This window comes from Siphateles boraxobius, unplaced genomic scaffold, assembly GCF_051911475.1.
Source record: "Siphateles boraxobius isolate OS27281-9 unplaced genomic scaffold, OSU_SipBor_1 13, whole genome shotgun sequence".
Taxonomy (NCBI): domain Eukaryota; kingdom Metazoa; phylum Chordata; class Actinopteri; order Cypriniformes; family Leuciscidae; genus Siphateles; species Siphateles boraxobius.
Window position 1 is genome coordinate 147501 of NW_027508733.1, and position 26279 is coordinate 173779.

The 26279-nt window shown below is 40.2% G+C and overlaps 3 protein-coding genes across 3 annotated transcripts in view; 2 read left to right on the forward strand and 1 right to left on the reverse strand.

Annotated features, from left to right (window-relative positions):
* The window catches only part of gpr37l1a (G protein-coupled receptor 37 like 1a), a 5991-nt gene extending 3402 nt beyond the window's left edge, over nucleotides 1–2589 (forward strand). Inside the window, exon 2 of the mRNA XM_077225801.1 lies at nucleotides 366–2589. Within this exon, the coding sequence (XP_077081916.1) occupies nucleotides 366–1241 (876 nt within the window). The 3' untranslated portion in view covers nucleotides 1242–2589. The remainder of the gene's footprint in view (nucleotides 1–365) is intronic.
* Nucleotides 2590–5916: 3327 nt separating this feature from the next.
* arl8a (ADP-ribosylation factor-like 8A) lies at nucleotides 5917–15538 on the reverse strand. The gene is made up of 7 exons (XM_077225811.1): nucleotides 15257–15538; nucleotides 11725–11805; nucleotides 10798–10871; nucleotides 10021–10114; nucleotides 9866–9933; nucleotides 8734–8804; nucleotides 5917–8602 (listed from the first exon to the last, which is right to left on the reverse strand). The coding sequence occupies exons 1-7, from the start codon at nucleotides 15377–15379 to the stop codon at nucleotides 8553–8555; spliced, it is 561 nt and encodes a 186-aa protein (XP_077081926.1). The 5' UTR covers nucleotides 15380–15538; the 3' UTR covers nucleotides 5917–8552.
* Nucleotides 15539–16300: 762 nt separating this feature from the next.
* On the forward strand, nucleotides 16301–26042 carry cunh6orf89 (chromosome unknown C6orf89 homolog). The gene is made up of 8 exons (XM_077225810.1): nucleotides 16301–16417; nucleotides 16566–16974; nucleotides 18492–18642; nucleotides 19066–19214; nucleotides 19466–19560; nucleotides 19682–19817; nucleotides 24484–24607; nucleotides 24693–26042. Exons 2-8 carry the CDS (start codon nucleotides 16786–16788, stop codon nucleotides 24773–24775), a joined length of 927 nt encoding a protein of 308 aa, XP_077081925.1. The 5' UTR covers nucleotides 16301–16417; nucleotides 16566–16785; the 3' UTR covers nucleotides 24776–26042.
* The last annotated feature ends 237 nt before the right edge of the window (nucleotides 26043–26279 follow it).

Here is a 26279-nt window from a genome sequence, read left to right on the forward strand (position 1 = left end):
GCAAATTAACATATTAGATCAGATGCAAATCCACTCAAGATTCTGTATAATACAGTCAATTGGGAAAATAAACCCCAAATTGGGAAATTTTTTACAAGTCATCTCATGGCAAATGTGTCCCATTCACCCTGAATTTCATCCCTATTTTTATCCCCCTTACTGACATCATGTACTAGATGGTAAAATCACGGTACTTTATACACACAGTAGTACTGAATGATTGTTCATGTCAAACATGTTTTTACCATGCTATGGGTCAAGCAATGTTTAACTGCATTACTACCATGTTGTTAGTGGTGTTTTGGTACCATGATACCATGTTTTGGTGATTTTCCTGACGTGTGTTTTGCCGGCGTGTCTTTCAGGTGACGTCTCTCGGCGTGACCACGTTCACTCTGTGCGCGCTGAGCATCGACCGCTTCCACGCGGTCACTAGCGTTCAGGCGCGGCCTCCGCGGGTCGAGTCCTGCCAGTCCATCCTGGCCAAGCTGTCGGTGATCTGGGTCGGGTCTCTGGTTCTGGCGGCGCCGGAGCTGCTGATGTGGCGTCTGGAGCAGCGAGTGTCTCCGCGGACGGGTCTACCGGTGGATTCGTGTAGCCAGGAGCCGTCCGCGGCGTTGCCTGAGACGCTATACTCGCTAGTGCTAACGTACAGTGAGGCGCGGATGTGGTGGAGATTCGGGTGCTTCTTCTGCCTGCCGCTGTTGTTCACCGGCGCGTGTCAGTTGCTAACGCGACATGTCACTGACGAGAAACGCCCGTCATCCGCGGCGTCGTCCGCGTCATCGTCTCCGAAGAAGCAGCGGCGGGAGCGTCAGCTAACACATACGGTGGTGGCGTTAGCATCCGTATACGCCGTGTGCAGTTTGCCGGAGAACGCTTGGAACATTGTGTTGGCTTCCGCGGGAGTGGAAGTGGGCGTGACTACGCGGGCACTCCTCACTCTGATTGGCCAGTTCTTGTTGTTCGTTCGCGCGGCAGCGACGCCCATTTTGCTGCTCTGCGTCAGTCGTTCTCTCGGCCAGGCGTTTATGGACTGTTGCTGCTGCTGTTGCGACGAGTGTCTCCCGCCGGATTCTTCGTCTGCGTCTTCGTCCACCAACGCAACCGCCGTCTCCTCGTCACTTTCATCGCCCGTACAGGAGGAGAAGCTGAAGATCGTGTCGGGAACGTCACCCGCGGAGTTCTTCGATACAGTCAAGGACGCTCCGGTTGAGCTAATCATCGGAACGCCATGTTGATCCAGAACGTGTTTTCTTAAAAACTGTGAAGGAAATATCGTCCATCACTAACAATCTTCGGTCATTTTTGAAAATGAAAAATGTAACTTTTTTTATTTTTATTTTATTTACTTTATCGTAATGGTACGAAACTTTTTGGAACGAAAGGTTTTGGTACTTGATATGTGAAGTTAAACACACAAAAATCATGGACATGATTCAGACAGGTTAAATGGTCCTGAAAACAATAGTCACTTGTGCTCCTCGCGGTCAAAAATGACACATTTGAAATGAATGTGAGAGTTTCCTCTAGTGGAAGCGTTCGATACTGCAGCCGAACAACATCTCACTGAACGCTCATTTACGGAGATATCAACCACACATTTGGAACACAACTTGTTTAGATTTATGGCTTTGATCTTCTTGCTGTTTTAGAGTAAAACGTGTTTTTAAAAGTATAGATTTCATATAAAAATGGAAAATAGTATTTGCATTTTTCATAACAATAAGCGTAATATTCTGTAACTTTTTTTAAGTTCACTTTTTTCACTTCAACAATAATCTGCCAAGTTTCGTCTTTGAAAAGAGACCAAATTTCAGTCTGCGCTTTAAAGCATCAAGATTTACCACAGTTTAAGTTGGAAATGTCATTTTCAGGTCTATGCTCAGAACGTGAATGAGTGGATTATAAATACAGCGTCAATATAATGCAGTACCATAAAATCCTCAAAAAATACAAAAAATGAAATAAAAACATTATCAAACTAAAATATAGTACATTCCTTTCATTGAAATAAAAATTCAGTCATTTTTGACCACCACGTGACGAGCACCGTTACAGGGACAGTTCACAAAAATCATCATCTGTCGTCATTTACTCGTTCCAAACATGATTCTTAATACTATCCCTTTAAAGACTGCTGGATCAGGTTGAACTAGTTTCAGTCCAATTTCTGTATAAATACATTCATTTCTACATAAAATTCTAACCATTCTAACCAATAATATTTTGTTTATGCACAAATACTGTACTGCTGGATGGACATGATTTACGGCAAACTTGAACATTTTTATGCACTTAATTTTTTTTATCTTTAGATTGCCTCTTGTTTTAGAACTCTGAGAATGAAAATATGCCTTTTCATCTCAAACTTGTGAAGATTTAGTGTTTTTCCGTCTGATTCTCTGCTGGAATTGATCGATCTGTGCAGAGACGACTGACTCTATGAACTTTAAGAAAAGACTCTTTAACACGTTAGAAATTATTATATTAGCATTTGCTGAACAGATTGTTAGCGTCAAATCTTTTTGTATTTGTTTTTGTACTTGGTTGCAGCCAATAAAAGTTTAAAAGAGTTTGAGTGTGTCACATAAGCCTTGCGAACTCCTTTGTTTTGCACACTTTGTGTGTTTATGTGTGTGAATGAATCGCACACAGTTGAACTGCTGAGATTTTCCTCCTACAGTAGATTCTCAGGAGTCGTCGTGGGGCCCATAAGGGCCGTATTGTCTCGAGCCGCGGCCCCCGCGCTGAATATCAATAGCGAGTTGCTACGCGACTGTCACACGCCGGCTCTCGGCATTCAGACTCAAACATTAGCAGACCAGAAACAGACTCCACATTCTCCGGCGCCTTTTCTCTCGCCATAGAGACTGGTGTGGGCAACAAGTTATCCGGGGTAGATTAAACGCTCTGTGCTGCTGTGAACCACACAATATCAGGTCAAGAGTGTGTTCTACACTTTTAGGCCAGTCGGGTCTATGTCCTGCATTTTAGGCTGCAAGTGTTTGTAGTCGTGTGGCGGTAACAAACCTCAGTATTTGAGGGGTGACGGTGAAATAAAACCGGGTGATTTTCAGGTAGCGCCGCGCGATATAAACGTCAACAAAACTTGAATTTGATTCTATGAGCTGAAAGAGAACATTGGCCCAAGAAATTGTGTTAAATGTCAAAGGCAAATGAATAAATTATAATAACGACTTTGTAAAACATTATGTATGAAATATGTTTACTCTAAATATATATAAAACATTTGTGTTATTTTAAAAAAACAACTACTAATTATAATTTTTTTTAAAAATTGTAACATCAGGTAACATCTAAAGAGTCATATTATTGTTACATTTTCAAAATAAATTTCCCAAATATTGATTTGAGAATGGGAAGAAATTCTGATGAATCATCTGTCCACTAAATTGATGCATCACCAGCTATATTTCAGCCACAATTCATACTATTTGGTTGTAAATAAATGTAGTTGTGTTATTTGATTGTAATTTATTTGCAGTTACATCAAAAAATTACTTATTACTTAAAATGTGTTACTTGTTACGTCAAAAAAGTAATGCGATTACGAAATGCATATTACTTAAAATGTGTTACTTTTTACATGAAAAATAATCTTATCACGTAATGCATATTACTTAAAATGTGTTACTTTTTACATAAAAAATAATCTGATCACGTAATGCATATTACTTATATTGTGTAACTTTACTTGTTACATCAAAAAAGTAATCTGATTAAGTAATGCATGTTACTTAAAATGTGGTACATCAAAAAAGGTATCAGATCACATAATGCATGTTACTTGTAATGCTTTACTTTTTACATGAAAAATAATCTGATCACGTAATGCACATTACTTATAATGTGTAACTACTTGTTACATCAAAAAAGTAATCTGATTACTTAATGCATGTTACTTGTAATATGTTACCCCAACACTGCTCATTTCAGATGAGATTTCAAAACACCTGATTGACAGGGTTTTTTTTCAAAGCTTTTTTCCAGTCTGAAAACATAAATAGATTAATGTAGTTAATGTTATGCAATCCATGTTACGTATCTATAGCGCAAAGTGAAAATACAGACGCTGATAAACTTACAAGGTTACTGATTTTTTCACAAAAATACGCACATATCATAACATAACATCAACTGAAAATTACGACTAACTCAAACATTACAGCTATTTTTAAAGAAATCAATGTTCCCAAATGAACTGTCCACAAAAGGGGTTTTTGTCACATTTATGTCTGACTTCTGTGGACAGTTTGTCCTTAAACTATTAACCCACACACTGGCTCACAGAGGGGGATTCATGAATGAAACCAGCACAAAACTGCACAACAACAGAGACCTCAAAATAGCCTACTATTCAAATACAGAAAACTGTGGTGTTGTATGATAACCATAAACACATTCAATAGAATTACAGTGTCCGATAATAAACGCATTTTAATATGTTTGAGGTAAAAACACACTATGTTGTTAAAGTAAATAAGTTTGGTGAAAATCTCCTCAGAGACACAGTGTGTTCGGTATATTGATTTAAGAGTTGTGTGTGTGTGTTGACAGCTCTGAGACACTGTTTGTTTTGTTCCACTGAATAAGATTGAAGCTTTGTGTGAGATCGCCGTGGAAACCCGATCAGGACTGCGTTTCCCGAAGCCTCTATGGTCGCAAGTTCCGTCGTTACCAATAGAGTTCAATGGAAATTGCGATCATAGTTGGGTTCGGCGGAAGCGACCGCAGGGTCCGCTGGCATGAGCCCGGTGGGTCAGACCATAGACATAATAATAAATGCATACAAAACAAATATTTATTATATCTATGGGTGACACATCCGGCACGTCACGCTGTCACCGTCTCCATGACAACACTCTGACCTTCTCACATCCTACCAGCTGAATAACGGAGTCAGGACCGGTCCAAAACCAAACATCACCGAGGGGTCTGACGGGATGAATGAGCTCAAACAATCCCAGTTAATTTACTAAAACCAGCTTTTCATCCCGTCAGACCCCTCGCTGCTGTTGGTTTTGGACCGGTCCGTCTGGCTCGGTCTTACCCGCTACGTTTATGTTTATCTCTGGGAATATAACGACCGTTATAACGAAAGTGTAATTTTTATTGTGATTAATTATGCTATTGTGTTTATTTGATGGTCTTCTTACCTCTCTTATATATCAGCCGCATGTCTTTGTTGCTGTTTGTTGTAAATGATTTATTGAAATAAAAAAAATATTTAAAAAAAGAGCGCGAAACTCGCCGATACGTAGTGTGCGTTGTTGCTACGGTGATCATCTGTGTGTGATACTGCCTGATAAATCAAATAAAAGCATTTCTTTAGGGACACAATTAATTACTTTCAATTGAACAGGCAGGTTAACAATTACAGAATGTTTTAATGAACAATTTTTTATTGTTGACATCCCATCAATAGTCGTTCGGTTAGTCTTCAGAGTAAAAAACTGCACAGAGTCTTATTTAATAAAAATTGAGAGAAATATTTGTATGTGTCGACTGACCTCTCCTGGTGACGTTGAAGACTCGCATACTGCTGCCGTTTCCTGCTCAGTGTTTGCCTTATACTGCAGTGCATACTTAAAGGTAGGTTGAGCACAATGCATTGTGGGATACAGTACAAGGTGTAGTGCAGTGTATCACTAAGTAGTATGCAAGTAGACATAAAAATGCTGTACAGTACATACTACATCCTGCAGAAATATAGTTAGTATGCATTTCTGAAGGCTAAACTTTAACAGCACAATATTAAATTCCTTTAAATTCCAAATTAAATGAAAGTTTCTCAAATCTTTTAAAGTACATTTCTTATCCAGTATCATTGAACTAGACCCAAATTAAAATAAAATCAAACACAGCTTGACTGAAAGAAAGACGAAACAGCGGTTCTGATAGGGAAATCATTTAATTTCATTTTTAAATAATCTGTAAATAACAAGAACAACATGTACAGTTATCACCGCGAGTACGAGAGAATAGAAAGATCCCAAATGAACCACTCGACTGATGGAGTCTTGTACAGAAACACTTGTTATGTGACTGACTGCTGTAAAAAGTTACTGTCTGGTCCATTATATAAAGAGGGGATAAAAGAATCGCGCTCGGTCCAATCACAACTTGGTTTATACAGTAACCATGGCAACCTGCTCCATCCCATAATGAGCCGTGCAGCAGGACATCAGTGTAAAGTCACATGATTCCCCAGCAAACAAAAGAGCGACTCTGCTACAAACAATTAAAACAATGACATATCAAAAGAAACATTATGGCCACATTTAATTAAGACATGAAAAAAGATTTAAATCAACACACATTCAGGAGATCATGAGAGTCCAGATGAACTGGTGACAGGAGTAGATATGAGCAGCAGAAAATCTAATTTTGAGTCACGCAAAACGACAAAAAGCCGTTATAATCAACGAAGCGTTTGCGACATTATAATTAAAGTCAGATTAACTTCACAAGTGACTTTTACGAAGTCATTTACAAATACAACAAACTCACGTAACAAGGTTGCGAATAGATTATGAACTTTATTAGGATGACTTCGTAAATTGTTGTTATAATCAACAAAGTTGACTTCGTTAGTTTGACTCCGTACATTAACTTCAACAAAGTCATTACGAACTTGGTCGTGCGTAATTTGTGTGCTTGCAAACCACTTCGCCATTCGACTATATTATGAATGTAACCTCGTTAAGTTGACTTCGCAAATGACTTTGTTATAATCAACAAAATCAATATAAACAAATCGTGACTTTATAAAGGACTTTGTAAAGTCCACTTCGCTACATCGGCTTCATTATAATAAAGTTGTCATTCATTACATGCATTAAATAACTAAAATGCAAAGCTTTTCAAGTCATTAAAACAAAGTCATTACGAATTGAACTTCAATAGTCATTTACGAACTTCTTGTTGCGTGACCAAGTTGTGCGCTTGCAAACCACTTCACCGCTTGATTAAAACGTAACAATAAACAAAGTTGACACTCAAAAAAGTCCACAAACTAAATAAGGTGACTTCGTTACATCGTCTTTATCGTATTATAATAAAGATGTCTATGTCAGAAACGCACAACTTCGTTAAATAACTACAAGTTGTAAAATGACTTTTAATACTGTTTACATTACTTTACGATGACAATGATGCTAATACCAAGTTAGCAGTTGTAGTGTAAATAACTTGAGAACGTCAAAGTCAACTTCGTAACCGGCTTAAAGCTAGCCGCTGTGCTAGCAGTGTAGCTTTGTTGATTATCGCCGTTTTGTCGCATTGCGTCGTTCCCTCTTGTGTAGACAAGGCTTTGACGCACACTATGAAATCATAACAAATCAAAACATTAGCGGATATGAATATAAAATGATTTGCAGTTGCGAAAAATCAACAGAATAAACTGGCTGCATGTATAAAGTATATATTATTCTAGTGTACATGACACAATCACTCACACACACACTCACACTCACTCACAATCCGTTTGTTCAGATTGCTGTGAATGTGAATGGGGTCTTCTTAATTATTATGATTATTATGATTATTATCTCAGGACGCTAATCACAACCGGACAAACACCGGGAGAAATCATTTGGTTTAAGTTGCTATTTACAGATAATCCAGTTGAAAAACACTGTGAAAAAACATGAGTAAAAATATGGCAAAACCAACCAAAAAATATGTAAATTTACATATGTATAATCTACCGAGACGTTTATAAACCCCTACGATTTAGGCCAAAAACGTCCACATATGCGACAAAAAACTGAACGAAATAAAGCGAGACAAACCTCCCCCATATGAACAGCGTTGGACACCAGCTGCACGATACTCGTCACATCTCCGCTGTTTTTATTTAAAACTCTTCAGATGGATTTGTGTGCTTTCCGATAAAATTTCAGATTTTGTAACGTTACATGATTAGCGCAAACCTAGATGATGTAACAGCTGGACCTATGATGTCACATTCGTGGGAATGACTTCGTAAAGGACTCTGTCAAAGTCAACTTCGCTACATCAACTTCAAAACAATAAAGTCGCAAACGCACAACTTTGTTGAATGACAAAAAGTTGACTTCGTGAATGACTGTTAATGTCAACAAAGCCGTTTACGTCACTTTTACGACGACGTCACATTCGTAGCAGGTCACGCTAACAGGCTAAAGAAAATCGGAGAATTCTCCCAGTGAACGTTCTCACAACGTTTAAACAAGATGGCGGCGTAAACGGGACCTCCGTGAATCACGTGACCAGATGCTGTAGGCGTCGGTTAAGGTTTGATCAAGTCCCCGAGCAAAAACACGCAGAGCGACGCGCACGAACGAAACTGTCATGTGACACGTCCGGACTTCATGATGAACCGTTAAAAAAGCACATTCAAGTAAAAACAAAAATAACAATGTAAATGATGTGAATTAGTTTATAAGGAGGGGCGGATGCTTTTTGTTTAGAATGAAATCAATAGCGCCTAAAATACAGTTGATCACATGATGCGGTTCCTCCAATCAGACGCAAGCTCCGCCTCCTCAGCTCCGCCGGGTTCGTGAGTGCTGGATCAGCCACTGTAGTGTGATGTCTGGAACGCACAACACGCTCATTAACATATGCCCCGCCCAGATAAACTATGAGCAGCCAATCACAGAGCTCACTGATGTCTTAAAGGTACAGTAGCATCTGGTGTGAAAGTGTATTTTAGCGCAGTCTTACCGATGTTGTCCTTCTCCTTACAGGAGATGGAGTAACAGCAGATCTCTCTGTCCTGGATGGCCGACAGGTTCCTGTAGATCAGACGTTACATATCAGATTATATCCATCTAAAATTAACTTTATTCATATTTATATAGAATATTTCAATGTGGCATTTATAATCACAACACAAAAGCCTCACAGGAGCTTTAAAACTTCACCTCAACCGTTTTTTCACTTTTCATGCCATCCGTTACTCTGGGAATGCTTATTTCTTGTAATTTTAAATATATTAAAAATATAAATATTTTATAACTGAGGGAAAGACAATATTCCACATGCTTTTAATAATTATCTGATTAAAACGCTGATGTGATTTTGCTTTTTTGTAGTAATAAATATTGAAAATTAAATAAAAAATGTTAAGAATGAATTCTTGTATTTTTAAACGCATTAAAAATATGAATATATTTATTTTAGAACTGAGGGAAAGAAATATTCTGCATGCTGAATTATTTGTCAGTGTTTCTAAAAATCTGTAAAAAAGCAATTAAAGTTGTAATTTTGCATCCCTGTTAGAAAATTTCTAAACTTATTTGATTAAAACAATGATGTGAATTCGCTATTTTCTAGCAATACATACTAAAGTTTACATACATTTTTAAATATTTTAAAAAATAATGATTTCTTATATTTTTAAATACATAAAATATATATATATTATAACTGAGTGAAAGACAAAATGTCATATTCTCATCAACAAAAATTAGCAATTTTATCCGCTCCATTAGAAAACTTTGAAATATTTCTGAGTAAAAAAAATTCTGATTTTGATATTTTATGACAATAACTACCAAAAATTAAATATAATTTTTTTTTTACATACATTCTTTATCTATTTGTCAGTTATTGGTAAAATAGGCAACATCAAAAATATGATATTTGCAATTTCTGAAACACAGCTTTCAAAGTTTGAAACTCGTCTGATTAAAACAATATTCCACATTCCCGAATTATTTGTCGATTCTTAAAAAAAAAAAAAAAAGGTAAACAACAGCAAAAAATGCTGGTTAGCGTATGTCGTCATACATAAGTGCCGTGACCGGATCTGATCACATGACGGAGGTGTGTGTGTGTGTGTGTGTGAACTCACATTCTCTCGATGAGCTCCTTCTCGTCCAGAGCTCCGGAAAGATCTCTCTTATTTCCCAGAACCAGAACCTGCGGGCAGACGAACACGTTCACGATCACGTCACAGTGAAGAATAATAATAATAATAATAATGATAATCCACAATCGGGGACTCACTGGGATTCCCTGCAGCTGAGGCTTGTCCAACAGGTTGTGCAGTTCGTTCTTGGACGCCTCGATCTTCTCGGGATCGGCCGCGTCGACCATGTACCTGCAGGACATCATGACACACACTTTTCTAATAGTGACCCTGGATCATAAACCCAGTCATGAGTCACACGGGTGTATTAGTGGCCATAGCCACAATACATTGTATGGGTCAAAATTATACATTTTTCTTTTATGCCAAAAACCATTAGGATATTAAGTTAAGATCATGTTCCATGAAGATATTTTGTAAATTTCCTACCGTAAATACATATATATATAAAATTTAAAAAAATTCACAACTTTAAAGGCGTTTTTCTCAATGTTTAGATTTTTATTGCACCCTCAGATTCAAGATTTTTCAAATAATATCTCGGTCAAATATATACGAACCATACATCAATGGAAAGCTTATTTATTCAGCTTTCATATGATATATAAATCTCTATTTTAAAAAATTGACCCTTGTGACTGGTTCTGTGACACTGGTTTAGGGTCACAAATGCCATAATCATTTGTTAACAAACAAGTATTCATGATTCAATGAGCTCATTGTTTCTGCATTAAATTATTACATTGTTTAAATTTTTTCCCCCCGCTAACTGAGATTTTGTACATGTACATTTCTGAAATACATAACTTAGACAGTCTCCTCTGATAACAGATCACTGTAAATTGTAATATGGACTCGATATGAAATGATGTGTATTGTGAAAAGCGTGAATTGAATAAGGGATTTATACTCACACTATAGCGCTGACGCCACGACAGTATCGCTCCCACATGCTCCTGAAGCGCGGCTGACCGCCGATGTCCCACAACTGCAACACAACACACACACTCACTATACACAGCAATATTTCAATTTACTATTTCTATAATCATCCTTCCCTCGGGTCGTATGGACCCAAAACTCCTTTTTTTTTTTAAATTGAGTGTTCATCAGAGCGGTTCAAGACTCGAGGACTTTTGTCGCACTTGAACCACGAATACACAAACACAGTTGAATGGATTTGAGAAGTTTTGTGGTTGAAATTAAAAAAAGTAACGAATCCTTCCCTCGCGGCTCAATTTGACCCGCTTAGGAATGAATGGAATGCAAGGAATGTTTCAGTACACATAGAAAAACCTAAAAATGCTCAAAAGTCAAAGTAAAAGTTTACCAAAAAATGATTTATAATGTGTACATGTGTGTCAGAATGCACACTGAAGAGAAACTGGCTTTAGCACCCAGAGGAACAGCTCATTTACTCCATATAGAGATATAACCCATCTAGAGTCATGTAACATTATATTATTATATTTCCACAAGAGGTCAAAGACTCCCGATGTGAGATATTTAGAGCTGGATTAAAAGGGTTATGCATGAAATTGTGAGTTATATTGTATTTAAGTTGAAAGAATGTGAGAAATGTGCTTAAATTACTAATTATTTATTGATCAAATCTAGTAATTTAAAAGTAAAAATTTTTTTTTTAAATCTCCAAAAAAAAGCATAAAAAAATATTGAAAAAAAGAAAAGAAAAAAAAAAGGTATAATTTTATGGCTTGGGGTCATTTTGACCCGCGAGGGAAAGTTAAAGTGTGAGGGAAGGATGAGGGGTAAATGGTCATTAGCAGTTAGCTAGCTAAAGCTCTATTAGCTAAACGTGCGTGTGGCGGATGATGCCTGACCTTGATGGTGACGTTCCCCTTGGTGATCTTGCGCATGTTGAAGCCGACCGTAGGGATCATGTCTTCGCTGAACTGCCCCGACTGCAGGACGAGAGATTTACACAGGAAGTGATGTCACTGAAACCTGACTCACTCACAGGCCCAAACGCCTGGATTTATGTGCCAACAACCTTCCTGAGTGTGTGTGTGTGTGTGTGTGTCTCAAACACGTGAAAATGCCTCTGACTGGACAGCATGCCAGATGCTGATTGGTTGAGAAACTGGGTCAGCTGATCACTGTGAGATCATGTCCAGATTGAATAGTTCTGATTGTCTGATGATGTTTAATGTATCTGATACATACATGTGTCTGATGCGATACATTGTGTCAGATAAACGATTAATAATGCAGAATCTGACACACTGTTTCTGATGTTGTTGTATCTTCATTATTGTATCTGATCTGCTGATGCACAAAAACGAACCTGATTATAAAGTATGACACACTGTATTTAATGAACACACTGTATCTGATGCTGTCATATGTGATCTGATGATGCTGAATCTGACCTATTGTGTCTTATATGAGGATGTTGCATCTGAAACATTGTATCTAACGAGCATATGATACATTATGTCTGATAATGTGATACATCATATCTAATGCTGTTGTTTTATCGTGTATATTGTATCTGATGAAGCTGCATCTGCTACTTATCTGATCTGATTATGTGTGTAATGTGTGTAGTGATGCTGCGTCTGATTATTATTATTATGTGTGTAGTGATGCTGCGTCTGATCTGATTATGTATGTAATGTGTGTAGTGATGCTGCGTCTGATCTGATTATGTATGTAATGTGTGTAGTGATGCTGCGTCTGATCTGATTATGTGTGTAATGTGTGTAGTGATGCTGCGTCTGATCTGATTATGTGTGTAATGTGTGTAGTGATGCTGCGTCTGATCTGATTATGTGTGTAATGTGTGTAGTGATGCTGCGTCTGATCTGATTATTATGTATTTAATGTGTGTAGTGATGCTGCGTCTGATCTGATTATGTGTGTAATGTGTGTAGTGATGCTGCGTCTGATCTGATTATGTGTGTAATGTGTGTAGTGATGCTGCGTCTGATCTGATTATGTATGTAATGTGTGTAGTGATGCTGCGTCTGATCTGATTATGTATGTAATGTGTGTAGTGATGCTGCGTCTGATCTGATTATGTATGTAATGTGTGTAGTGATGCTGCGTCTGATCTGATTATGTGTGTAATGTGTGTAGTGATGCTGCGTCTGATCTGATTATGTATGTAATGTGTGTAGTGATGCTGCGTCTGATCTGATTATGTGTGTAATGTGTGTAGTGATGCTGCGTCTGATCTGATTATGTATGTAATGTGTGTAGTGATGCTGCGTCTGATCTGATTATGTGTGTAATGTGTGTAGTGATGCTGCGTCTGATCTGATTATGTGTGTAATGTGTGTAGTGATGCTGCGTCTGATCTGATTATGTGTGTAATGTGTGTAGTGATGCTGCGTCTGATCTGATTATTATGTATTTAATGTGTGTAGTGATGCTGCGTCTGATCTGATTATGTGTGTAATGTGTGTAGTGATGCTGCGTCTGATCTGATTATGTGTGTAATGTGTGTAGTGATGCTGCGTCTGATCTGATTATGTATGTAATGTGTGTAGTGATGCTGCGTCTGATCTGATTATGTATGTAATGTGTGTAGTGATGCTGCGTCTGATCTGATTATGTATGTAATGTGTGTAGTGATGCTGCGTCTGATCTGATTATGTGTGTAATGTGTGTAGTGATGCTGCGTCTGATCTGATTATGTGTGTAATGTGTGTAGTGATGCTGCGTCTGATCTGATTATGTATGTAATGTGTGTAGTGATGCTGCGTCTGATCTGATTATGTATGTAATGTGTGTAGTGATGCTGCATCTGATCTGATTATGTGTGTAATGTGTGTAGTGATGCTGCGTCTGATCTGATTATGTGTGTAATGTGTGTAGTGATGCTGCGTCTGATCTGATTATGTGTGTAATGTGTGTAGTGATGCTGCGTCTGATCTGATTATGTGTGTAATGTGTGTAGTGATGCTGCGTCTGATCTGATTATGTATGTAATGTGTGTAGTGATGCTGTGTCTGATCTGATTATGTGTGTAATGTGTGTAGTGATGCTGCGTCTGATCTGATTATGTATGTAATGTGTGTAGTGATGCTGCGTCTGATCTGATTATGTATGTAATGTGTGTAGTGATGCTGCGTCTGATCTGATTATGTGTGTAATGTGTGTAGTGATGCTGCGTCTGATCTGATTATGTGTGTAATGTGTGTAGTGATGCTGCGTCTGATCTGATTATGTATGTAATGTGTGTAGTGATGCTGCGTCTGATCTGATTATGTGTGTAATGTGTGTAGTGATGCTGCGTCTGATCTGATTATGTGTGTAATGTGTGTAGTGATGCTGCGTCTGATCTGATTATGTATGTAATGTGTGTAGTGATGCTGCGTCTGATCTGATTATGTATGTAATGTGTGTAGTGATGCTGCGTCTGATCTGATTATGTGTGTAATGTGTGTAGTGATGCTGCGTCTGATCTGATTATGTGTGTAATGTGTGTAGTGATGCTGCATCTGATCTAACGCTGCTGAATCAGACACACTGATGTTTATCTTCTATATCATGTCTAATGATGTATCTATTGTTTCTGATGATGTTGTATCTTCAATATTTGTCTGATGTCGTTGATTCTGATCTGATGATGTTGCATCTGAAACATTGTATCTAACGAGCATGAATATGATACATTGTGTCTGATTTGATCTGATAATGTAATGCATCATATCTCATAAAGATGTATCTGATCTGATGATGTTGTATCTGAAACATTGTATCTAACGAGCATGAATATGATACATTGTGTCTGATTTTATGAATATGAGCTGATACATCATATGTAATAATAATGTATCTGATGATGCTGAATCTGCTACTGTACATATCTTCTGATCTAATACATTGTATCTAGTGATGTTGTTTCTGATCTAACGAGGATGAATATGATCCACTGTCTGATTTGATCTGCTAATGCACTATTATCTAATAATGTTGTTTCTGACACATTATATTTGATCTGATGCTGAATCGCTGTTTTCTCGCCTGATGTTGAATCTGATGATGCTACATATGCTACATTGTGTCTGATGTTGTTTTTGTTGTATCTTCAATCTCGTGTTGAATGTTAAATCTGATCTATTGTGTCTGGTGTTCAGATGATGCACAATATACGTGATTATATCTGAGAAAGATGCTTTATCCAACACATATAGTCTGATTATTCTGTAAGTGTTATTGTATCTAGTGATGTAGCATCTGATCTACAGTATCGCTGTCTCTTCTATACTGTATCTGACGCGATGACAGATCATCGCACACATTATGATTATGATGATATTGAGTCCGATCTCTCTTTAATCCGGAGCGCGCGTCAGTCACGCGACCCGTTACTCGAACGAGGCCTGTAATAAAACGCTTGATTACCGCAATCACGTTGACGAAAGTGGTTTTCCCCGAGTATTGCAGTCCGACCAACGTGAGCTCCATCTCCTCCTTCCAGAACAGGGCCTTGAACCAGTCCAGCAGCTTGTTGAAGAGCGCGATCATGGTGCGGGTTCGGCTGGGGTTCGGCTGCGGCTCGGGTCTGCTGCTCACGGATCGTCTTCCTCATTGGGTGGGGTTTCAGATGATCCACGCACAGCTGATCCAAACAATGCGGGACACGGCGCATGCGCACTCGAGCTCAACACGCGCCTGCGCCCCCTGCTGGAGACACACCGCTGACGTCATCGGTTGTTTTCGATACAGATGTCAGATATAACATGGATAAAATAAAGCATTCTTATGAACTCGAGACCGCTGAAAAATATCATATAAAACATATCCCATTAAAAAGAACGGGTATTGTGCAAAATTAATTTATAACTTTGATGAAAGGCTTTGATCCAATTCAAATGTTTACTACTGCGTGTGTATACTATATATATATATATATATATATATATATATATATATATATGTGTGTGTGTGTGTGTGTGTGTATAAACATAAATCTGATTTTTAAAATGATATTGTTGTCAAATAGACATAATAAAACAACATAATATCAAATATTTTACTATAAAATATAGTAGCCTAGCTAATAATAATTTTTGCTTCTACATAAATCAAATCATCACATATATTGAGTGCGTATGTACAAAAAAAAGTACGAATTTGAGCCAATGTAAGTGCTTTTTACAGTTTGATCAAATCCGCTGTTTTGAGTTAATATTTAGTCAGGTAAAGGTTTGGTAAGGTTAGAGTTTATGGAGTTAAACCCCTATTTGATCATTTACAGCGGCATGTTCGCTTCTTTTTACCCACCCCACACCCCAAAATACAAAAAAATATATATATTCGAATGAATAAACTATAAAATATTCCATAGTTCATTTTTATAGTTGATCGTATCGACTATTTAATTAAAATCAACGAAAATATCGCGAATGAAAGCGTTGCTATCACGATAAGCGTGTTGAATCCGCTGTTGTGAACGCGCAATTGAGTAACGCTCGCGGATCAGACTCAGCTCGAGCAGTGTTAGCGTGAACGTGCGAGTGAAATAACTCAAAAAAACTGAGGGAAATCTTCAACAAATCGACAGTAAGATTGTCATTTATCTTTATAGAGGAGTGTTTGTGTGGATAACCGAAGATAAAGACTGTAGTTGAGGGAGTTTGTGCGGCTCGCTGCGGAAGACTGTCATGTTTATGGGTGTTTTGATACATAACTTTGATATTATGTTTTACAGGGTTGGTCGATCATGAAGGGAAACGCTTTCTCCCGTGATTTAGGGTAGAAAGACAACATCTGTCAAACACACACACACACACACACACACACGCACACAGGACTCATCACCTGTCAATCAAACACCTCTTCACCTGATTGTGCTGAAGATGATGAAGATGTTGATGATGATGCGGCCCTGACTGACACACACACACACACACACACACACACTCGGGATCATGGGCTCGTCTCTCAGTGAACCCTGCATCTATGATAAGCTGTCTGAGAGCATCGAGATCCTCCGGCAGTCCGGCTATCGCTACGGGATGACCGAGAGAGAGATCGAGAAGTTCATCAAGCAGGTTCTGGAGACGAACGAGCCCCGCCGAGACCCGCCGCAGTTCCCGGTGCTGAGAGCCGCCGTTAAGGTACGGGAACACGTGACCAAACGCGCGGAACATCGGGGCGATATCTGGTCGGGGAGTCTTTTGCTGCGTCCCAATTCGCCTACTTATACTATGCCCTAAAAGTACGTTCTCTTTTTGTTAAGAAAAAGTACATACTTTTGAGTGTGTAGCAGAAGAGTTTGAAAGCTTTAAAACAAACTACTTCGTCATCTTTAACGGACGCTCTGTCACTTAGTCACGTGCTGTCACCGTAAACTGACCTGTCAATCATCTCGTCACAGTTACAATCCTCTATTCAATCTAATTTAATTTCCTACAGTTTCGGAGAGAAATGTTGAAACACGATGATCTTCAGTCGTGGGTCTTTCATGCGGAGACTCAACATGTGTTTGCAATTTGAATAAAATGATGCATTTAAAAGTTAATGGCTAAACGTATCTTTACAAATGTTCTCAATGCTGCTGCAGATAAAATATAATGTGGACAAAATTGAATAAATACATGTTCGTCAGGTTAGATACTGATGATTAATCACTCAAACCCCTTTATCTAAACCTCTCTACATAACCGCCGGACTCGCGCGTCCTCCATGTCTGTAGTTTTTTAACACTTTTTACTCGTGTTTGTAGTTCTAATCGAATCCTCGTCCAACGCGCGATGGGTTGTGGGTAATATTAGCTGTTATAGTGTGCATCGATCTGCACTTCGGATTCTAACCGGAAAAAGTAGACCATCCGGGTATCTTTGGAACACTAATTTAAACATACTGTGATTTGGGACGTGCTAATTATATTTTCTAATACTATTTAGGACGGATAGTATCCGAATTGGGACACACCGTATATATCTTTTTATAAAACGGTTTGTTCCAGTCCTTGATTCTGATTGGTCAACAGCTGTGTTTTATTCACGGTAAAACACTTATGTATCACTACACAACACCGCTAGCAACCACTCTTAGCAACGTAAACAAATGCTTGTTCTCGATGATATTGTTCATTGAATAGAGTCGAGTGTTGAGAGATCGAGTAAGCGAGTGTACCTGCAATTACAGTAGATATAGCATTTTCCTTCATTCATAATTAAAAATCAGTTTGAATGTTTGCTGCGATATCTTGTCCTTTTACCAGTTAAGTTTTCTCGTGCCGTGACACGCTAGTCATTTTTCAGTTGCGTTTTGCTTCTCCGTGTTCACGAGTTTCAGTCCTTAAAAAAATTTAATAAAATTTCAATGGTTTCAATATAAAAGTCTTCTTTACTGACTGACTCACTCATAAAGTTGCCGCCATCTATCGGTGAAATAATGTGTGTAACTTCCGCTGCTGTTCACGGTCAGGGACTATTTCTTCCAGCGGAAGGAAGGCGTTTAGTGATTTTACTTCATGAAAGTTGCACTAATACATTTTTTTTTGGCTTTAATATTTGTATTGTGTAGTAACCGTTTTATGAAAGCAATGAGGTGCTCGAGGCTAGTGCTGTATCGTGAATGTTATTCAGCCTCTCGTACCTTATTGCTTACGCGTGTGTGTGTGTGTCAGTTTGCAGTGGCGGTGGGTGTCCTGCTGGTGGCAGTGCTGGTGTTCTCGTCTCCTCTGGGATCTCTCGGCGCCGCGGGACACAACAGCTCGTCTCCGCTCAGTCACGTGCGGCTGCTGGCGCTGCCCATCGCACAGAAGTACAACCTGCACGGTGAGACCCGCTCACACACACCTTCCCACAGGTGTATCTGAACACGTGTGTGTGTGTGTGTGTGTGTCAAGTCACCTTCATGTATACAGCGCTTTTAACAATATAGACTGTTTCACAGCAGCTTTACAGTGATAATAGGAGATTACAGTAACAGAGATTGTTTCGGCTTTACAGCAGATCTAGAATAAAGTTATTGTCCAGCTAAAGTTAGTTTTGATTGATTCACTTCCGTTGTAAAGATCATTAGTTATTAACTTGGGTTAGATTCCAAGGTGCGGGCGTTGAATAATTTTGAAAACGTTGTCATCTCCGCGCAAACTCCAAAAACGCAAATCTGTGAAAGCGCTGACGGCGTGCACATGCGTATTACGTGTTTAGTCTATAGGTATGCGCGTTTGAATATATATGTGTGTGTGTGTGTAGGGTTTCACCATCGCTGGGCATCCGGCGCTCTGCACACGGCTCCGGTGAACTGCTCCGCCTGCGCAGACGTGACCGACGTGATGGAACTCACTGACGCACTGAGAGCGTCTGCGGGGAAGATCAGACTCACACAGCCACTGCTGCTCAAGGTACACACACACACACACACAATCTCACTCACTCTCTCTCTCTCTCTCTCACACACTCATACATACACACACACACACACACTCTCACTCTCTCACACACTAATACACACACACACTCACACACACACACACACACAATCTCACTCACTCTCTCTCTCTCTCACACACTCATACATACACACTCACACACACACTCACTCCCTCTCTCATACTCGCACACTCTCTATCTCTCTCGTGTGTGTGTGTTTCAGGGTGGAGCATCTCTGTCTCGGCGTGTGTCTCAGCTGGATCAGTTCTCCTCGTATGACTCTCTCTCTCCGTCTCCTGCCAACTTCACTCTGCTCTGGTAATGACGCTTCACTCAGTCTGACACACACACAACATTGAATGCTCAACGTTTACAGCTGCTTCCCACGGAACTAAACCAGTGTGCTGTAACTATGTTAGTGTGTGTGTGTGTTCGTCAGGAGTTTCTCGTCCAGTCCCAGAGAGACGGTTCTCGGCTGGCTGTTCCCTGACGCGGAGCTCTGCCCCCTGCTGGAGAACACGGGCACCACACTGCAGCGCTGCCAGCTGAGTGACATCACCAGCCCTCGTCACGCGGTCCGTCACTGTCACTGCATAAGCACTAGTGCGCGTCACACTCTCTATATATGCGTCACGCTCTCTATCTATGCGTTACGCTCTCTATCTATGCGTTACGCTCTCTATCTATGCGTTACGCTCTCTATCTATGCGTTACGCTCTCTATCTATGCGTTACGCCCTCTATCTATGCGTTACGCTCTCTATCTATGCGTTACGCTCTCTATCTATGCGTTACGCTCTCTATCTATGCGTTACACTCTATCTATGCGTTATGCTCTCTATCTATGCGTTACGCTCTCTATCTATGCGTTACGCTCTCTATCTATGCGTTACACTCTATCTATGCGTTACGCTCTCTATCTATGCGTTACGCTCTCTATCTATGCGTTACGCTCTCTATCTATGCGTTACGCTCTCTATCTATGCGTTACGCCCTCTATCTATGCGTTACGCTCTCTATCTATGCGTTATGCTCTCTATCTATGCGTTACACTCTATCTATGCGTTACGCTCTCTATCTATGCGTTACACTCTATCTATGCGTTACGCTCTCTATCTATGCGTTACACTCTATCTATGCGTTACGCTCTCTATCTATGCGTTACGCTCTCTATCTATGCGTTACGCCCTCTATCTATGCGTTACGCTCTCTATCTATGCGTTACACTCTATGCGTTACGCCCTCTATCTATGCGTTACGCCCTCTATCTATGCGTTACGCCCTCTATCTATGCGTTACGCTCTCTATCTATGCGTTACGCTCTCTATCTATGCGTTACGCTCTCTATCTATGCGTTACACTCTATCTATGCGTTACACTCTATCTATGCGTTACGCTCTCTATCTATGCGTTACGCTCTCTATCTATGCGTTACGCTCTCTATCTATGCGTTACACTCTATCTATGCGTTACGCTCTCTATCTATGCGTTACGCTCTCTATCTATGCGTTACGCCCTCTATCTATGCGTTACGCTCTCTATCTATGCGTTACACTCTATGCGTTACGCTCTCTATCTATGCGTTACGCTCTCTATCTATGCGTTACGCCCTCTATCTATGCGTTACGCCCTCTATCTATGCGTTACGCCCTCTATCTATGCGTTACGCTCTCTATCTATGCGTTACGCTCTCTATCTATGCGTTACGCCCTCTATCTATGCGTTACGCTCTCTATCTATGCGTTACACTCTTATCTATGCGTTACGCTCTCTATCTATGCGTTACACTATATATGCGTTACAACGCTCTCTATATATGCGTTACAACGCTCTCTATATATGCGTTACAACGCTCTCTATATATGCGTTACGCTCTCTATATATGCGTTACGCTCTCTATCTATGCGTTACGCCCTCTATGCGTTACGCTCTCTATCTATGCGTTACGCTCTCTATCTATGCGTTACGCTCTCTATCTATGCGTTACGCTCTCTATCTATGCGTTACGCCCTCTATCTATGCGTTACGCTCTCTATCTATGCGTTACACTCTTATCTATGCGTTACGCTCTCTATCTATGCGTTACACTATATATGCGTTACAACGCTCTCTATATATGCGTTACAACGCTCTCTATATATGCGTTACAACGCTCTCTATATATGCGTTACGCTCTCTATATATGCGTTACGCTCTCTATATGCTTTACACTCTCTATGCGTTACGCTCTCTATATATGCGTTACACTCTATATATGCTTTACACTCTCTATGCGTTATGCTCTATATATATATATATGCGTTACGCTCTATATGCTTTACACTCTCCATGCGTCACACTCTATATATGCGTCACACTATATATGTGTTACCCTCTCTATATGCTCTACACTTTATATATATGGGTTACACTATATCTGTGTCCGTTACACTTTATATATGTGTAGCAATGTTCAGGGAAGAAGGAGGCGGGAACCGGCGAACCATCAATATACTTTATTTAAAATAAAATAAACAAACTAAACACCGCCAGCAGCCCCTCGCGGACGACTGCTGGCTTACCAAAAATAAACATAACGGCCAGCAGCCCCTCGCGGACGACTGCTGGCTTACCAAAAATAAACATAACGGCCAGCAGCCCCTCGCGGACGACTGCTGGCTAAAATAAAACAAAAACACAACTAAAACACAGGCCTGTTCCTCTCTCGATCATCAACGTCGTCGCTCCTCCTTTATGCTTCCGCTCCTCCGTGAGAGATGCGAGACCGGTGTGCTCACAGGTGTTGCTCATTATCAATCGCACCACCGGCCTCGCGCCGTTCTCTCACGTCCCTCGGCCGTCCTGTTCGCCACATACCCCCATCGCCCCTCACAGGCCGGGGGGTACCCACGAGCCTGTGCCTACTCCCCCCCCCCCCGGCGGCGGCGATCCCTGGGGGGTATGGACCGACAAGCCGAGGGAAATGGAGACGGAAGCATGAGGAGCGACAGATCGAGAGAGGGGAGAGAGGAAAAAAAAAAAAATGGTCCGGTTCCCACAACGCGCTGCCATCTGGTCCCCCACCAGCTGGGCGATCTCCTCCGCGGTGCCTGGCGGTGACGCTGGATGGCCCTCGGTGGACGGCTCGACGCTCCTCCGCCGCCCGGTGGACGGCGACGGCTCCTCGGGTGCCTTGGGCAGACGGTAGGAGTCCCCCGCTCCCTGCACCTCCCCTTCTCTGGTGGACGGCAGCAGGCTCCGGCCCACGGCGAGCGGCGGCGACTACTCCTCTCCCTCCCGGATGGCAGCCGCCCCTCCAATACACAGGCGGCCGGCAGCGAGCTCGACCGTCCAACCGGCAACTCTCTCCAGCGCACCGCCTCGAGCGTCCATGGCCGCGAGTCCCCCGCTCCCTGCTCCTCCCCTTCTGGCGGATGGCAGCAGGCTCCGGCCCACGGCGAGCGGCGGCGACTCGCGCACCATGCTCGATGACACCGCGGATTCCCCACAGCGGCGAGGACTCTCTGACAGCGCGTTCCTCCCTCTTCCCGGGTTTCGGCACCAGTGTAGCAATGTTCAGGGAAGAAGGAGGCGGGAACCGGCGAACCATCAATATACTTTATTTAAAATAAAATAAACAAACTAAACACCGCCAGCAGCCCCTCGCGGACGACTGCTGGCTTACCAAAAATAAACATAACGGCCAGCAGCCCCTCGCGGACGACTGCTGGCTTACCAAAAATAAACATAACGGCCAGCAGCCCCTCGCGGACGACTGCTGGCTAAAATAAAACAAAAACACAACTAAAACACAGGCCTGTTCCTCTCTCGATCATCAACGTCGTCGCTCCTCCTTTATGCTTCCGCTCCTCCGTGAGAGATGCGAGACCGGTGTGCTCACAGGTGTTGCTCATTATCAATCGCACCACCGGCCTCGCGCCGTTCTCTCACGTCCCTCGGCCGTCCTGTTCGCCACAATATGCATCCCTCTATATATGCTTTACACTTTCTATATATGGGTTACACTCTATATATATATATGCATGCGTTACACTATATATATGCGTGCATTACACTCTATATACGTTACTCTGTATATATGGGTTACACTACATCTGCGTGCGTTACACTATATGCGTCACACTCTATATGTTACACTATATATATGCATTACACTTACTCTCTATATGCATTACACTCTCTATATGTGCGTTACACTATATATGTTACACTCTATATGTGTTATACTCTATATATGCATTACACTTACCCTCTCTCTCTCTATATTTATATGCGTTACACTCTCTCTATACGTTACACTATATATGCGTTACATTATATGTTACACTCTATATGCATTACACTCTCTCTATATATACGTGTTACACTCTCTATATATGCGTTACAACGCTCTCTATATATACGTTACGCTCTCTATATATGCGTTACAATGCTCTCTATATATGCGTTACACTATATATGCGTTACGCTCTCTATATATGCGTTACGGTCTCTATATGCTTTACACTCTCTATGCGTTACGCTCTATATATATGTGTTACACTCTATATATGCTTTACACTCTCTATGCGTTATGCTCTATATATATATATATATATGTTACGCTCTATATGCTTTGCACTCTCCATGCGTCACACTCTATATATGCGTCACACTATATATGTTACACTCTCTATATGCTCTACACTTTATATATATGGGTTACACTATATCTGTGTGCGTTACACTTTATATATGCATCCCTCTATAGATGTGTTACGCTTTCTATATGCTTTACACTTTCTATATATGGGTTACACTCTATATATATATATATATATATATATATATGCATGCGTTACACTATATATATGCGTGCATTACACTCTATATACGTTACTCTGTATATATGGGTTACACTACATCTGCGTGCGTTACACTATATGCGTCACACTCTATATATGTTACACTATATATGTATGCATTACACTTACTCTCTATATGCATTACACTCTCTATATGTGCGTTACACTATATATGTTACACTCTATATGTGTTATACTCTATATATGCATTACACTTACCCTCTCTCTCTCTATATATATATATATATATATGCATTACACTCTCTCTATATGTTACACTATATATGCGTTACATTATATGTTACACTCTATATGCATTACACTCTCTCTATATATACGTGTTACACTCTCTATATATGCGTTACACTCTCTCTCTATATGCGTGTTGTGTGTTGCAGAGAGTGCAGGTGTTGGGTTGGCTCGTGGTGGCTGACGGATCTCCAGCTGTTCATGTTCTTCCCGTCCAGCAATGCCAAAACCACTGCCGCTCCTTCAGCCTGTGGCTGGAGCCGGGAGATATGGGTAAGAGCATCACATGATCCGATAGGCTCCTGTTAGGTAGCAGCGTCTCAATGACGTGCGTGTGTGTGTGTCCGTGTGTCTGCAGTGTTCGCCGACCCACGCCACTGGCTGATGGAACTTCTCCCGCACGGATCTCAGGACGTGATGTGTGACGGTCCGGTGCTCTGAGACCGGCTCCTCGTGCCAAAACTGTGGACTCAATCCCGTCTCACGAGCTTCAGACGTCTCGCAGAAAACCTCAGCGCTGAGGAGGACGCCGGCTTCAGCGGCTGTACCGTTCAGAGATCAGATGCTAAAACCAGACGCCTTGTGACCCTCGGATTGTGTTCAGGAAATGACATCGTTATTCCTCTTCATTCGTTGGTCTTTTCGTTGAGCTCCGGTGATGTTTTCTGACCGCCGTCTGTCTGGATGAAACTCAGGAACATGTTTTTCGACGTAATTCATGCCGGAGTTTAAAAAAATAAGTTTTGTTTTGATCAAAGAAAATCACGTGTGTTTTAGGACTTTCTGATTATTTATGACATTATTTTCATGACAAATTAGCACTTTTTATGAACTCAAATTACTGAGATGCAAACCTCAATCTTGTTACAGAATGCAAAAAAAAAATCTCATTACCGTCATGCAAAAATAAATAATATATTAAGTATTTTTACATCATGGTATTATATGTATATTAGGGTAATGGGAATATTTTTTCTGTAATACAGTGATGGAAACTAGGTGAGAATATTTCTTCCATATTATGTTAAATATATTTTTATATGATGGTAATGAGGATGATTTTTGGGGGGGTGTATTACGGTGATGAGAACCAGTATTTTTTGTTGAGAATATTTTTCCATAAGATAAAGTTTTTTTTTTTTTTTTCATGACCATAATGAGGATGAGTATATATTTTTCATTACGGTAAAGAGAAGGAGAATATTGTTTTCTGTTTTATGATGATGATGTGAAATACCTGATGTTGTGCATTACGGTGATGAGAATGAGAATATCTGTGTATTGCGCTAATAAAAATGAGAATGTATTTCCGTATTGTAACCTAAGTGATGAGAAGGAGAATTTTTTTTTTTTTTACGGTAATGAAAACATATATTTTTGCATTACAGTAATGTGAACGTGTGGAAAGTGTTTTATTGTCATGGATATAACGTCACCCGTTTGTCTCTCTGAAGCTCTGCAGATCAGCCAATCAAAGCACTTTAAATGTTTGTCATCAGCTGATGATGTCACATCCTGATGAGTGTTGGGTGGAGTCTTGCCACTCCTCTCCACCAATCAGAGACGACGAATGTGATGATGTTTTTTGTTCTCCGGAGATTAATCATTGTAAATAATGAGAATAAGAAGATTATGTGATTTACTAATATGATTCAGAGATCTATGTTGATTGTGATTTTACACAGTAAACAAAAGCTGCTGTTCGTAACCGGCGTGTGCTTTCAGTGCTTGATGTGAGAATAATTCAACAATTTTAACTTTATAATGTCTTAAGCCAGAGTTGAATATGAAGAAAGTGTTTAAATACCAAAAAAACAGCAGATCAATATTAATGATATTATTATTATTATTAACTATATACTTCATTTTAATTATGCATATATAGTATATAAATACTTGCACAAATGCACATAAGTAATGAAATATTTTTAATTGTATATATATT

Coding starts and splice junctions, on each gene's coding strand:
- cunh6orf89 (XM_077225810.1), top strand. CDS start 16,786: ATGGGCTCGTCTCTCAGTGAACCCTGCATCTATGATAAGCTGTCTGAG. Junction 16,975..18,491: donor TGCTGAGAGCCGCCGTTAAG/GTACGGGAACAC, acceptor TGTGTGTGTCAG/TTTGCAGTGGCGGTGGGTGT. Junction 19,561..19,681: donor GCCAACTTCACTCTGCTCTG/GTAATGACGCTT, acceptor TGTGTTCGTCAG/GAGTTTCTCGTCCAGTCCCA.
- arl8a (XM_077225811.1), bottom strand. CDS start 15,379: ATGATCGCGCTCTTCAACAAGCTGCTGGACTGGTTCAAGGCCCTGTTC. Junction 8,805..9,865: donor AAGGAGCTCATCGAGAGAAT/GTGAGTTCACAC, acceptor TCTGATCTACAG/GAACCTGTCGGCCATCCAGG. Junction 8,603..8,733: donor TAAGGAGAAGGACAACATCG/GTAAGACTGCGC, acceptor TGTGCGTTCCAG/ACATCACACTACAGTGGCTG.